This window comes from Pyrus communis, chromosome 14 (genome assembly GCF_963583255.1).
Source record: "Pyrus communis chromosome 14, drPyrComm1.1, whole genome shotgun sequence".
Classification (NCBI taxonomy): domain Eukaryota; kingdom Viridiplantae; phylum Streptophyta; class Magnoliopsida; order Rosales; family Rosaceae; genus Pyrus; species Pyrus communis.
Window position 1 is genome coordinate 2,248,678 of NC_084816.1, and position 13,705 is coordinate 2,262,382.

Here is a 13,705-nt window from a genome sequence, read left to right on the forward strand (position 1 = left end):
TAATGAAACGAATTTTAAGTTTCAGAAAGTAAAATGATAACTTTTGAATTACAAAATAAAAGTAAGATTAAAATCGAATTTCAAGATGCGTTGCCAAAAATAAACCTTTTATTTTCCTTTAGACTTTAGCATTAGTTGTAGGAAAGAAACACTCTTTCTCTTTCTTCCAACCCAAATTGCGAGACCAATGCATGTCTAAACTCCACAACACGAACTTATAAGTCTGAGAAAGCTCAAGGCCATCATCAACAATTTGTATGTCTTTTGTCGAAATTATTTATGCATGTCCTTTATTATGGTTTCAAAACTTGCAGTAACGTGCGGACAATTTTTCAGGTTGATTCTAAAATCTAAAGTCAACTTATTCTCCACGACCCTTGCGATTAAACTTGAGGCATGCATGACAATGCAAATCACACCTGCATGACGGTGATCTCTTATCACTGCTACGAACACTTCACCAGAGAATTATGGAGCCATATATGTAAAAAGTAAAGCAGGAAAACAACACACACAAAGAAATGAAGGAAGAGAAGACGTAGGGAGAGCTATGTACAATCAAAGGTTGCATAAGGGGTACAAATAATATAGGAAGCGATAATTTCCAATAAAATGACTGCATTGTGTATCACCTTTAGACCTTTGAAGTTCAATCCAATGCCAGTTTAGTTTAATTTCTTCTTCCATGGCTACAGTCATATCCATTTCTCTGAATATGCACACTGAAAAAAGCGAAAATATGATGCGCAATAATTTTTTAATTTTAAGGAAAACTAACGAAAAATCTAAAAAAACTTTAGTTTTAATAAAAAATAACAAATAAAGGTATAATGAATAGTAGTCAGGAAAGGTAAAAATGTGGTGTTCCCTTAAGAGTAAACAATACCAAGAGTGTTTCGTTAAAACTCCCTTAATTTTATCGATCCTCTAAAGTGCACATCTTTGAAACTAAGAGCTCATGTTTGGCTTTTAACTTGAAATTAATTTGTTTTTAACTCAAAAACAGTTTTTGAGTTGCAAACCCTAAATTTTGTTCGTAGTACTATTTTAAAAAACTGAATTCAAAACTATAACCCATCCTTATCCTCTCTCGCCCCTCTCTTCCAATCGCTTCTATCTCTCTCTCTCTCTCTCTCTTCCTCTCTCCCTCTCTCCCTTACCTCTTTCTCTCTCTCTATCTCATTTCTTCCGCTCCCTCCCCTATCTCTTCCGGTCTCGATCTCGATCTCCCTCATTCGACCCCAAGAAGGAGTTGCTGGCAAAGAGCTATGTTTTTCTTTAAAAAAAAATTGCAACAACAAAAATAATTTTGTGTCATACCAAGCATGTTTTTGAGTTTTATAAAAAGCTGTTTTTAAGAGATAGTGTTAGAAAATATTTTTAAAAATATTGAAAACTTTTGAGTAGAGTACTAAACGGGTCCTAAATGTTCTTAACCACTTAAGTACCACATCTTGCACTTTGTTTTGATTTGTTTTAACATCTTTTTGGTACATTTTTTTTTTCAAATTATTTCATCAAAATATTTTTTACTTTTGAATATTTAAGTTTTAAAAAGGAGTAATAAGGAATGAACACTTGATTTTTTTGTCAAACTCAATATATTAACTAGCATGAGTCCACGACAACACAATTATCATAAAATTTATAAAAATTTCAAGATAAATATATAAATAAAATCATAAAAATCTAAAAGCATGTTATATAAAACAAATACAAATAAGAGCATCTTTAAAGAGGAGTTAAAAAAATCCACATCATCAATAACAGTAAAAAAAATACAACATTAGTATTCTCCAACCGAAATGGCAATTCCTATGGCATGATATGGATTGACAGCAACTTCAAATATATTTCTTGGTAGTTTTTGTTATAAACATGCATATTACAATTTAAAAAAGTAAAAAGATGTAATAAATAACAATTTAAATTTGACATAAAAAAATTTAAAAATTGATCAAAGTGTCACATAAGCTTTAAATTTAAATTTTTTGTTTAAAATTTGACATCTTCTTTAGAGATGCTCCAAGAGTCACGAATATCCTTGGAGAATGGGACTCCTTGCATATTGGTGTTTAGGATCGATGAACAAACTTTTGACAAATACTTTTACAATCCTTATTAGCTCTTGGATTCTTTTAAATTTAACGGTCTTAATTTAAAGTTATGATGATGGTGATTAAACTAGTAGGTGTTGTGGCAATTTGCTACAAATAATTGTTTTGATGACTTTTTAGAAAGTTAAATTGCATGATTGCCTCCAATCCAAAACAAACATTCCTTTTTCCACAAACAAATAAAAATGAAAAAAAAAAAAAGAAACCAAAAATAAACAACAAACAAAGTACCCCTGATGATTCACTATCCGCAAGTGGCAAGCTGCCCATCCACCTATCAAAACAAAATCAAATATTCAACTCTCAAATTATGTGCGGTCACTTTATGATTACAATTATTAATTGACACGTATTAAATTTATCATAATAAAATAAAAAAATAAAAAGTTTATAAGTAGGTATTAATAAATCATTGAGTCACATGGAGAAGACAACTATTTTGGACGGAGAAGATTTGATCGCCATCAAACGCCGTCGTTCGATAAATTTCCACATCATAAAAAACCTTCTAAACAACTCCAACTCGTGCTCTTCTTCTTCGTCCTCTTCTTCTCTCTATCATATTAACATTTGTTACTCCTCTTTCGCTACAACCACCGCGAGTTGCACGGAGATCGCAAGCCACCGCCTTCTCCGCCGCACAGCTTTCTCAGCCACCGCGACGCCTTCCCCCCTCTCTCTCAAAGTAAAGTTTCCATCTCTTTTAATATAATTCTCCAAATATCGAATCTTTACTTGTTCTTCAATTCTCCGAATCTGTTTTCAATTTTTTTTCTCTGATTTTCTCGGGCGCCAAACAGATCGCTGAGCTCCTGCTGTTTAAATTTTGTGTCTTTCAATTGGCTTTGGTTTGTTGCGTTTGATCTCGGATTCGGATTCGAGGATTGCGAGCTTAATTACATATGTTTCTGTTCATTGCTGTGAATATTTTGATTTATCGATGTGTGAGTGGTTATGGAAACGAATTGCGGATTCAGGAGCCACTTTCCGTGATTTCTAAGCTGAAATTTAGTGCGAAATTTCGTACATTTATTCGTCTTCGCTTTCGGATGTGTGTTCTTATCGGATTGTTTCTCAGTCATGTGTTTCGAAAACAATCAAAACGCCAATTTGGGTGTGAGTTCGGTGAGCTGGGAAAAAAAGATTCATAATTGTTGTTTCAATTTCATGGTCTAAAATGAAATTTTGTTTAACTATGTGGGTTGTAATCGGTAGAAAAAATCGGCATGTTTGTTTCTATTCAAATCCTGTTAGATGTTAAGACTCCAAAAACATTGTGGTATATGGAAATAGAAGATTGTTTTTAGCTGAGGCAGGTAGTGTAAGTTATACTGTAGGATGCGTATATCATGGAGGTTTTGCTCCTTTTACGATGGAAAATTGTATAAATTTTAAATTAGGATTGGATTTGTGTATAGGACTGTTCTTCTTGATGCTAGAAAGTTTTCGTTGGTCGAATCATATACATTCCCTTGTTTAGTAATTGTGTGTTTACCCTTGTTTTTGGGCTTTAGCAGCGGAAAACTTGTGAATGAGATGGTTTTAATCTATCTTCTACTTGTTTGAGTTCAGCTACTACCACTGGCTTCACATCAGATATAGCTTTGGCTGCGCCAAATTTAACAGATCTTGGGGTTCGGGCCGTGAGTTAGAAGAAGCAGGAAATGGTTAAAAGGTTTGTTCTGTTATTTACATGCTTTAGAATCCTATCTTCTATAGAAATACTTAAAGGTAGTCTCATGTTTTGGTTTTCCTTTTATCATGTGAACCAGGTATGGAGTGTTTTGATCTGCAGAAAATATCATGTTGCAGTGCATAGACGGGTTAAGGCATGTATGTGCTTCCCTGCTGAGGTGCTGTGATCTTGACTTGTACAAACAATCGAGAGGCTTAGAAGACCCTGAAATTCTAGCAAGGGAGACCGTGTGTATGCCATTTCACCCATGAAATTAGCAATTTCTAATTTAATGCGTCTATCTAAAGACCCACAATGTTAATTCTAGATCTAAACAATCGATTCTCATTCTACTGAAAATTATTGTTCCTTATTAAATGCAGTCAGTGTGAGTGAAATAGAGGCACTCTATGAGCTATTTAAGAAGATCAGCAGTGCAGTGATTGATGACGGGTTGATTAACAAGGTTCGCATAATCTTTCTGTTTATTAGGCAATGCTTTTCACATTCACACTGAGTTAGAATTGTATTTTGGTACTTCACATTAACATAAGTTTACTTTTCTCTATTCCATGCATTCTTGTATTCTTTTTTCTCAAGTTGTTCTTTTATGCCATGGTGTAGGAGGAATTTCAACTGGCATTGTTCAAGACAAACAAGAAAGAGAGCTTGTTTGCAGATCGTGTACGTTTTTCTGTGAGATATTACGTCTTCATCACATTTTGTTATATTCTTTTCTTTAATTTCATCATCTTGATTATCTGTTCCACCAGATGTGCATCATAAGGCATTTGCCAAGTCTTAAGTGGCTTGGATAAGCTGTTACTTATTATTGCTTTTTATTGCAGGTTTTTGACTTGTTTGACACAAAGCACAATGGAATACTAGGTTTTGAAGAGTTTGCTCGAGCTCTCTCTGTCTTTCATCCCAATGCCCCAATTGACGATAAGATTGGGTGTACGTTTTCTTTAGTTAATTTATTTCATGCTGCCATTTAATTTTTCAACGCTCAATTCTAATATGTTTCAACGCTGTCTTGTATCATTTTTTGTTTCCTTTAATACTAACTTTCAAAATTTCAAATTCCAGTTTCTTTTCAGTTATATGACCTTAAACAGCAAGGCTTCATCGAAAGGCAGGAGGTAATAATTTTATTTTCCGAGTAAACTCTTGTGTATCTCCCAATTTATTTATCGAGTTTCTATCTGTTTCTTTCAAACAGTTCACTTATTCTTATTTGTATATCTGTTTCTAGGTGAAACAAATGGTTGTGGCTACCCTCGCAGAATCAGGCATGAATCTTTCAGATGATGTGATAGAGAGCATAATTGATAAGGTGCTTTCTCAACCCAACTTTAGTGTTTGATGTTTTGGTATGATTTTCCTGGATATATTTGTTGCACGGAGGAGTGCCTGGTATGTTACTGAAGTAGATTTGGTTTTTGCTCTTCTTGTTCTTTAACTATGCGTTTCAGACCTTTGAGGAAGCTGATACAAAACATGATGGGAGGATCGACAAGGAAGAGTGGAGAAGCCTTGTTTTGCGGCATCCATCCCTTCTTAAAAATATGACGCTCCAATACCTCAAGTAAGTTTCAGATATGATTTTGATTACAGTTGACCCACGAGACATTGTTCTTACAAATTACCCTACTTTATATGCCACAAGATAAATTTTTCCTGCCATACACCGACAAGATAAGTCTTGTGGAAAAGATTTTGAAACATCACGGTTTTTTAAATCAGCATTGGTAGTTTCGTGTACTTTTATAGCCACGGGGCTCAAGATATATCTAGGATATCTGCTTTGGTTTTGAATCTGATTCACCCTTGACGAACATCCAGTAAGCGACCATTGCCAACGAAAAACATTAAAGTGAATATATTTCTAGATCTTTACAAGTACTAAATTCAAGATTTAATTGAACGCATTGTGACAGATTCGACTACATGTTGTTATACACTTACCGACCATCATGTGTTTTGTGTCTTGGGCAGGGACATCACCACAACATTCCCGAGCTTTGTATTTCACTCTCAAGTGGACGACACCTGAAGTGGAAAATTTCCGTTTTTAAGCTCCAAGAGACATCATTCTTTGATTCACTTGGTGTGGTTTGCGAGTTTCCGAAGAATGGGAGGGGCTCGCACTTGTGTAAAAGGGCCTAGTAGAAAATTTTACACCGTCATATTCGTTGTTTCTTTTGAAATATTTTTCGGCTGTGTGTGTTTTATGCTCGACGAGGACTTAAGATGCCTTTTAAGTATAATGTGGCTTAAGATTTCGGCTTCTTATGAGACTGAATTTGAATTGTAGGCAAAGACTGCTACATTAGTATGATTTTGGGACTTGAAAGATAGAAGAATGCAAGTTCTTTCCGATCTTGCAATTAGCTATTCATACTTTGCTTTTGATGTTGAAATTGAAAGAAGACAACAAAGTTGTCACTCTTTGAGAAATGTTCGAGTGTGACAGTCAAACCGTTACGTGCTAACAACCGTTATGTACAGTTGGTGCCCGATGACAGAATTGGTTCCCGATTTGATGCCAACACTGTAGACTGCCAGAGCTGCCTCGCACTAATCTAGGTTACGAAAAGTGAAATTTGAACTTAATTGCTACGCATTTTGACAGGATATTTTTGGTAAATCAATCAAAAAAAATTGTTATCTTATTTTAATGGGGACAATCAAAGATTCGATTGGACATAAGATTAACAAACTTAGCGTTGAATACACTGCCATATTTAATGTAAATTCATATTCACAACCGATAGTTAGAATGAAATCTATCATACTACACGTGAAATTTAAACTTAACTACTACAAGCTTTGACAAGACGTTTCAAGCAAATTAATCGTGAAAATTGTTATCTTGTGGGGACAATCAACAATTGAATTGGAGATAAAATCACAAACTTAGAGTTGAATACATCACCATACTTAATCTAAATTCACATTCGCAACTGATATTTAAAGTTAACTACCATATTATCACGCTCATATTTGTCAATCACAAAATTTGAACTCAACGACCTCCTATTAAAGAAGGAAAACTGTCCTATTAATTAATAAACATACCTAACTCAACCCAAATTATTGTTAGATCCAGCAGCAGCGAACCCAACAAGATATCAACTTCCCATTAAACAAGAAGGCAAAACGAAAACGGTGGTAGAACAAAATTCTAGTGCTACACATTTCTCCCCAATCTGCCCCCCATGAAACCGCAGATCCCAGAACTCCTCATTCATCTTTTACTCCAGGAAAACCCATGTGAAAAGGTTCATACAAGTCTTTCTCAATAATTTGTAAGAAAACAGAAGAACATAATTAAGGGTTTCCAAATTAAGAAAACCATCCAAAAATATGCCATACATAAATTCAGAATTAAAAAGTAAGAAAACCCAAGCAAAAGAATGAACAAGAGATCCCCAAGAGAGAATTGTTCCAAAACGCATTCATTATAAAGATCCGAATACCAAACAGTAGCTACCATCCAAAATATCCAAACTTACAACTAGAAAAGTTAAAAAGAAAATATCCACCTTAACAAGGTGGGGTAAAAATAAACTACTGCTGGTTGGGCGGGTGGGGTTAAAACTTCAAACTTGAAACACTCCGACACTTAATCGACTTCCTCCATCTTGCTGCCCTCTGCATCGGCATCAGCGTCCTCCAATGGTGGCATCTCAGCATCGCCCTCAACGGCATCATCATCAATGCTCAGTCCGAGCTTCAACATCCTGTGGATCCTGTTGCCGAAGGTGTTGGGGTCGTCGAGGCTGAACCCGGAGGTGAGAAGAGCAGTCTCAAACAGGAGGAGGACAAGGTCCTTCACCGACTTGTCGTTCTTGTCTGCATCAGACCTCTTCCTAAGCTCCTCCATGATTGGGTTCTCTGGGTTGATCTCCATGGTCTTCTTGGAAGACATGTATCCAGCCATGCTGTTCTCCCTCAAAGCCTGAGCCTTCATGATTCTTTCCATGTTAGCAGTCCAGCCATACTCGCCGGTCACCAAACAGCAGGGAGAATCGACCACACGGTCAGACACAACCACCTTCTCGACTCTGTCGCCCAAGACATCCTTGACGACCTTGCAGAGTCCCTCAAACTTCTCCTTGAGCTCTTCCTTCTTCTTGGCCTCGTCTTCACTCTCGTCAAGCTTCAAACCTTCTTTGGTGGCTGAGACAAGCTTCTTGCCCTCAAACTCCTTGAGCTGACCAATAGCATACTCATCAATGGCATCAACCATGAAGAGAACCTCAAATCCCTTCTTCTTCAGCTTCTCGAGGAATGGAGAGTTCTCGACAGCCTTCTTGCTCTCACCAGTAATATAGTAGATGTCTTGCTGGCCCTCCTTCATCCTTGTGACATAGTCCTTCAGGCTGGTCATCTCCTCTCCGCTCTTGGTGGAGTGGTATCTCAACAACTCAGCAAGCTTGGTCTTGTTCTGGGAGTCTTCATGGATTCCGAGCTTAAGGTTCTTGGAGAATGACTCGTAGAACTTGTTGTAGTCCTCCTTGTTCTCAGCAATTTCCTGGAACATCTCAATGCACTTCTTAACCAAGTTCTTGCGGATGACCTTCAAGATCTTGTTCTGCTGCAACATCTCTCTTGAGATGTTAAGAGGAAGATCCTCAGAGTCGACAATACCCTTAACAAAGCCAAGGTATTCGGGCATCAACTCCTCACAGTTGTCCATGATAAAGACACGGCGCACATAGAGCTTGATGTTGTTGGGCTTCTTCCTGGTGTCAAACAGATCGAATGGAGCCCTCTTGGGAACAAAGAGGATGGCCTTGAACTCAAGCTGACCCTCAACTGAAAAGTGCTTCACAGAAAGATGCTCCTCCCAGTCATTGGTGAGACTCTTGTAGAATGCGGAGTACTCTTCCTTGGTGATCTCCTCTGGCTTCCTCATCCAGATAGGCTTCTGCTTGTTAACCAACGACCATTCATGAGAAATCTCCTGGATCTTCTTCTTTTTCTTCTCTTCCTTTTCTTTCTCTTCGTCGACTTCCTCAACCTTTCCCTCCTCTTCTTTCTTCTCTTCCTCATCCTCGTCATCAGAAATCTCCTTCTCTGTGGTCTTCTCAATCCAGAGTGAGATTGGGTAGCTGATGAACTCAGAGTGCTTCTTGATCAAATCCTTGAGGCGGCGCTCCTCAAGGTACTCAAGCTGGTCTTCCTTAAGGTGAAGGGTAATTTTTGTACCCCTGCCGAGAACCTCACCAGTGGTGTCCCTGGTCACAGTGAATGAGCCTCCAGCCTGCGACTCCCACACATACTGCTCATCGTCATTGTGCTTGGCGGTAACAATGACCTTATCGGCAACAAGGTATGCAGAGTAGAACCCAACACCAAACTGACCGATCATGCTAACATCAGCACCAGCAGATAAGGCTTCCATGAATTCCTTGGTGCCAGACCTAGCAATGGTACCGAGGTTGTTCACCAAATCTAACAATACAAATTAAAATTAAAACCATAAGTAAAAATTCCCAACTGGATTAAAATCAAATAACAAATTGAATAGCCGAATCAACGTACCAGCTTTGGTCATCCCAATACCACTGTCAATAATGGTCAATGTGTTGTTGGCTTTGTCAGGGATGATATGAATGAAGAGCTCCGGCTGACCATCGAGCTTGCTCTTGTCAGTCAAGCTCTCGAATCTGATCTTATCAAGGGCCTGCATACATAACATAAGCAAGTAAGTACAACGAATACCAGTTCCATCCGTCTCAACAAAAGAAGACCGTGTACTACTTGCATAAATTTCAACATCGATTTCGAAAAGCATCTGCAACTTTACAATAAAAACAATTACTTGTGTAAAACCCAGTAACATATAAACACACCAAGATTAAATTTACATCCAATTGAAATTAATAATTGATCTTAAGGATGAACTAGATAATCCCATAATTAGTCAAAACCATATCGTTAATTAAAACCTGGACACCCTTAATCAGATAAGCTACAGTATTTCATCAATAACTGTCGATTGAGTAGAACAAAATCAACGATTACAGAGCAAAACGAGAAACTTTAACATCAAAATCAACATGTGCAGATCTCTAATCAAAGGCAAACAGAATTCATACAAGAAACCCTACAAAAACATCGAAATCGAAAGCAAAGAGGATAAGAAGACTCACATCAGAGGCATTGCTGATGAGCTCACGGAGAAAGATCTCCTTGTTGCTGTAGAAGGTGTTGATGATCAAACTCAGAAGCTGGTTGATCTCGGCCTGGAAGGCAAACGTCTCAGCCTCTGCCATTGATCTTGCGCGATAGGGTTTTCCGAAGATCTAGGTTGTAGAGACGACGTCGCAAAGGGAGCAGAGGAGGTAGTTACTTCTGAAAGAGTAAGGGAGGCGAGGGCTTATATAGGAGACTTCATTAGGGTTTCTAGATCCTTCGATTGCTATTTTTTGCTAATTAATTGGATCTATTTTTTAACAGGAATTTTCGGGGTTGGTTCGCGTACGCGTGGGGAACACCTGCGCTGTGGTGCCACGTGTCGGTTTGGACTGTTCGAAGGAGAGAGTTTTGGGCCTTTGTGTTGATATTTTGCAACAAAAAGAAAATAAAAATTAGGCCCAATAAGAGAATCAAGGAGGAAAACGGGAAGTTTGAATCCGAAACTTACCAAGAAGTTTAGTATTGAATTGTCGAGCTTTTCTATGTCAAAGTTGATTTTGTAAAATTTGAGATATTTTATTTTGATAACAATTTTATTGTTGACATCAATAATTTAGCTCACTTGGGTTGTTATCACTTGTCGTATAGTTTGGATTCAATCTTTTTTAAGTAAGCTCATTTGTCGTCGATTGTTAGTTATAGATATAACTAGAGTTTCAGGTCTCATGCTATTTTTATGTAATTTTTCTTTTTCTTTCGGACTTATGCCTCGTTGTCAATAAAATTACATCTTCGGATTTGAACGTTTAACATTAACAAAGAAAATACCACTAAATTAAAATACTTTCATTTGCAAATCAATCAACATGGATCATAAAGTATGACTAATTTTCTTTTTGCCTTTTTGAAAGTAATGGTTGATATTTTTTACAATATTTTTTTTTGAGTTGACTTGGAGTCAAAACTTCACACTATACCGACTTCTTCTATGGCTCCAAAAGAACGGTCCATCTTGTTTTCTATGGACATCAATACACAGTAGCAAAAAAAATCCTCCCTGTTCTCTCAAGCCTCCCACCTTTGAGGTCCCAGTTTATCCATCTATCCCCAAATTCTTCAACTGGCAAATGGAAGCTCTCTCATTCCAAACCCTACTTCAGCTCCCATCGGCTCCCAGAAAAACACTAAGGTAAATTCTTGTCATACTCGTATATTGGTTTCTGGCGAGAAACTTACCTACAATGTGATGTCAATGCGGTCATATCTCAAGTCATTCACGTATTGTCATGTGTTTTTAACTTTTTTCACGTGATAATGTATGATTGACTTGAAATACTGATATTGTAACACGTTGAAAATATGGTCATGATACTTGTAGATGCTAGTTAGAAAATTAAATTTTATGTCACACATATGATTGGAGTTTAATTAGAATCTAGAAGTTTGCCGTGTTCAAATTTTATGTCATCTGGCAATTGATATTTTGGTTTCAATTTTGTGTGCTTAAACCAGTTATGTTGAGAAAGATCAATCTAAGAACAATGTGGCTAAGAACTTGCATGAACAAGTTCACTCATCAACGGCGAAAAGATTACCAAGAAGGCTGTTTTTGCAGTACATTGGATTCTGCCCAGTTCTATTCTCAAATCCTGTTTTTGCTGCGCCAATGCCAGAGATGAAGGAGCCTGAAATCATTCGGTAAATTTTGTTTCTCGGTCTTTGGTTCTCGATTTGTACTTGAAATGTAGATCCAACTTGGGAGCCAAAGGTTATGTTGAGCTTCTTATTCGAAAATTATGTCTCATATGCGATTGTTGTTTGGAAATTGAAGCACTCAGGACCGTAAAGCTTCCCAGCGGCGTGAGGATTCAAGGTACATATTCTGCAGAATTCATGTAGTAAAACATCTGCTCAGGAATGGTTTTGGGTTATTTGGTATGTTGAGGCGTACAAGGCGAGCGGTTTCATTGATGTCTTCTTACCCATGAATAAGATGTTCAATGACCATTCAACCTTATCAATTTTCCGTATTTCGAAGCTCTGAATCCGCATTCTCTTAGGAAAAAATGTCATACATTGTCCAAGCAAATTGGAATGTTGAAACGCAATACATGGATTCGAGTCGTATTCTCTAAGATAAAATGTCATACTTGTCCAAGCAAATGGGAATGTTGCAGCTATGTAATTAGTTTTTTTCGTTCCTGAAGTCAACACTAATCCCGGGTTTCTTTTTTGTAGAGATTGTTGAAGGCCAAGGACCAGTAGCCCGTGAGGGAGATTTGGTTGAAATTAACTACGTATGCAGGCGCACAAACGGATATTTTGTTCATAGGTAAATACTAAATTCTGTCAAAAATGCAACATCTTCTGTTTTGTTTTCGTACATCATACTTCGGTCTTCAGTCTTCAACTTTTCTGAACGGAAATGTGTTTTTTGTGTAGCACTGTTGATCAATTCAGTGGAGAAAGCGCACCGGTTATACTTCCTTTGGATGAAAAACAGGTTAATTCTTGTTTCAATGTAACATGTCGAGACTTGAAGCCTTCTGTTCGACGACCATGCCATTAACGTAGTACGTAATTGCTTATTCAGATTATTGAAGGCTTGAAGGAGGTTCTGGTTGGCATGAAAACTGGAGGTACGTTCTAAGGCTATAATTTTAACAACTGCAATATCTACTTATATGCTGTTTTTTCACTCTTTCCGTTCAACATCGCGATTTTTAACCAGATATCCTCCCTTGATTCTCACTATCGCTTGCTTGAACTTGTAAAAAAGTACTCACATTCTGAAAGCTTGCATTTCAGGAAAGAGGAGAGCTCTGATACCTCCTTCCGTGGGATACACAAACGAGAACTTAAAACCAATCCCGGAAGAGGTAAAGCTTATCTGTCATGATTCATTTCCCCAACTTTGTTGTTGAGTGGATTCTTTTCGCTCTCGTTTTAGGCGCTTCATTCGTTTATAAACATGTCGTTGTTGCCTGTTGGTTGCAGTTTGGCCCTCGGCGTAGCCTCTTGTCGCATGTAAACGAGCCTCTGATATTCGAGGTGCAGCTCTTGAAAGTACTATGAGTTTTTTTCACCAGAAGGATTTAGTTATTGGGACGCACATTTGATCCCGAAAATGCACTGAACACACATCATTTTTCATGATCTTACCAGATTAATGCAGATAATGTACTTTCATTGTGCACATTCTTGTATTTGTGAACTGATTCTAGATGGATTACTGCAATATTTTCATATGCTGCTAGAGATTCTCCGTCCCCCTTCGCTCATGTTAGCTGTTGATGTATGTTGGATTCGCAGTGAGACTCACATGTATCAACGAACATTGAGTACGAAAGCAATGATGCTAAGCAACCTTAACAAAAGGGTTGTACATGAAAAACCAGATTTTGGGCTTTAAGTTGTTTGCAGAAAGCTTTAATTTATATCATTTATCCATTCAAGGCGTGAATATCACTTTCTCATGTTAAACACGAAGTTTTGAAATCATATCAGTTTGTGTCTTATGACTATTTGATGTCCTCCGTTAATTGAAGACGTGGCATGCTAGGGACTCATTTATAGGCTGATGTCGGACCCACAATCACACCGCAGGGACTAAAAACGGCCCTCTTCTCAATTGCTGCTCTGTATCCCAACTGGACTTCTAACTACACAGTTCGGTCCCAATAGTGCATGTGTGACTTCCACATTAGTCTCCAAATGTCCAAAATGAAACTCTACAACTATCACGTTGTCAATTTATGAAATA

General features: G+C 37.5%; 3 protein-coding genes across 4 annotated transcripts; 2 read left to right on the top strand and 1 right to left on the bottom strand.

Annotated features, from left to right (window-relative positions):
- Positions 1 to 2,560: 2,560 nt before the first annotated feature.
- On the top strand, positions 2,561 to 6,193 carry LOC137715233 (calcineurin B-like protein 3). Of its 2 annotated transcripts, none has more exons than XM_068454484.1 (10): positions 2,561 to 2,802; positions 3,685 to 3,792; positions 3,890 to 4,044; positions 4,176 to 4,258; positions 4,417 to 4,488; positions 4,641 to 4,749; positions 4,882 to 4,934; positions 5,048 to 5,128; positions 5,268 to 5,380; positions 5,791 to 6,193. In XM_068454484.1, the coding sequence occupies exons 3-10, from the start codon at positions 3,921 to 3,923 to the stop codon at positions 5,846 to 5,848; spliced, it is 693 nt and encodes a 230-aa protein (XP_068310585.1). In that variant the 5' UTR covers positions 2,561 to 2,802; positions 3,685 to 3,792; positions 3,890 to 3,920; the 3' UTR covers positions 5,849 to 6,193. The 2 variants fall into 2 exon arrangements, with proteins under 2 accessions (XP_068310585.1, XP_068310584.1); XM_068454483.1 differs by having other exon boundaries at positions 3,690 to 3,792.
- Positions 6,194 to 7,097: 904 nt separating this feature from the next.
- On the bottom strand, positions 7,098 to 10,168 carry LOC137715209 (heat shock protein 90-2-like). The gene is made up of 3 exons (XM_068454454.1): positions 9,957 to 10,168; positions 9,346 to 9,487; positions 7,098 to 9,255 (listed from the first exon to the last, which is right to left on the bottom strand). Exons 1-3 carry the CDS (start codon positions 10,077 to 10,079, stop codon positions 7,421 to 7,423), a joined length of 2,100 nt encoding a protein of 699 aa, XP_068310555.1. The 5' UTR covers positions 10,080 to 10,168; the 3' UTR covers positions 7,098 to 7,420.
- Positions 10,169 to 10,970: 802 nt separating this feature from the next.
- LOC137716473 (peptidyl-prolyl cis-trans isomerase FKBP16-1, chloroplastic) lies at positions 10,971 to 13,192 on the top strand. The gene is made up of 8 exons (XM_068455933.1): positions 10,971 to 11,131; positions 11,455 to 11,640; positions 11,781 to 11,815; positions 12,181 to 12,274; positions 12,385 to 12,445; positions 12,536 to 12,581; positions 12,751 to 12,821; positions 12,940 to 13,192. The coding sequence occupies exons 1-8, from the start codon at positions 11,070 to 11,072 to the stop codon at positions 13,015 to 13,017; spliced, it is 633 nt and encodes a 210-aa protein (XP_068312034.1). The 5' UTR covers positions 10,971 to 11,069; the 3' UTR covers positions 13,018 to 13,192.
- The last annotated feature ends 513 nt before the right edge of the window (positions 13,193 to 13,705 follow it).

What these genes read in the sequence shown, in the direction of transcription:
- LOC137715233 (XM_068454484.1), top strand. Translation starts at nt 3,921, where the DNA reads ATGTTGCAGTGCATAGACGGGTTAAGGCATGTATGTGCTTCCCTGCTG. An exon ending in ATGACGGGTTGATTAACAAG is followed by an intron (nt 4,259 to 4,416) that starts GTTCGCATAATC and finishes GCCATGGTGTAG; the next exon opens with GAGGAATTTCAACTGGCATT. An exon ending in GCTTCATCGAAAGGCAGGAG is followed by an intron (nt 4,935 to 5,047) that starts GTAATAATTTTA and finishes ATCTGTTTCTAG; the next exon opens with GTGAAACAAATGGTTGTGGC.
- LOC137716473 (XM_068455933.1), top strand. Translation starts at nt 11,070, where the DNA reads ATGGAAGCTCTCTCATTCCAAACCCTACTTCAGCTCCCATCGGCTCCC. An exon ending in GCTCCCAGAAAAACACTAAG is followed by an intron (nt 11,132 to 11,454) that starts GTAAATTCTTGT and finishes TGCTTAAACCAG; the next exon opens with TTATGTTGAGAAAGATCAAT. An exon ending in GGTTGGCATGAAAACTGGAG is followed by an intron (nt 12,582 to 12,750) that starts GTACGTTCTAAG and finishes CTTGCATTTCAG; the next exon opens with GAAAGAGGAGAGCTCTGATA.
- LOC137715209 (XM_068454454.1), bottom strand. Translation starts at nt 10,079, where the DNA reads ATGGCAGAGGCTGAGACGTTTGCCTTCCAGGCCGAGATCAACCAGCTT. An exon ending in TCATCAGCAATGCCTCTGAT is followed by an intron (nt 9,488 to 9,956) that starts GTGAGTCTTCTT and finishes TTATGTATGCAG; the next exon opens with GCCCTTGATAAGATCAGATT. An exon ending in TATTGGGATGACCAAAGCTG is followed by an intron (nt 9,256 to 9,345) that starts GTACGTTGATTC and finishes TTGTATTGTTAG; the next exon opens with ATTTGGTGAACAACCTCGGT.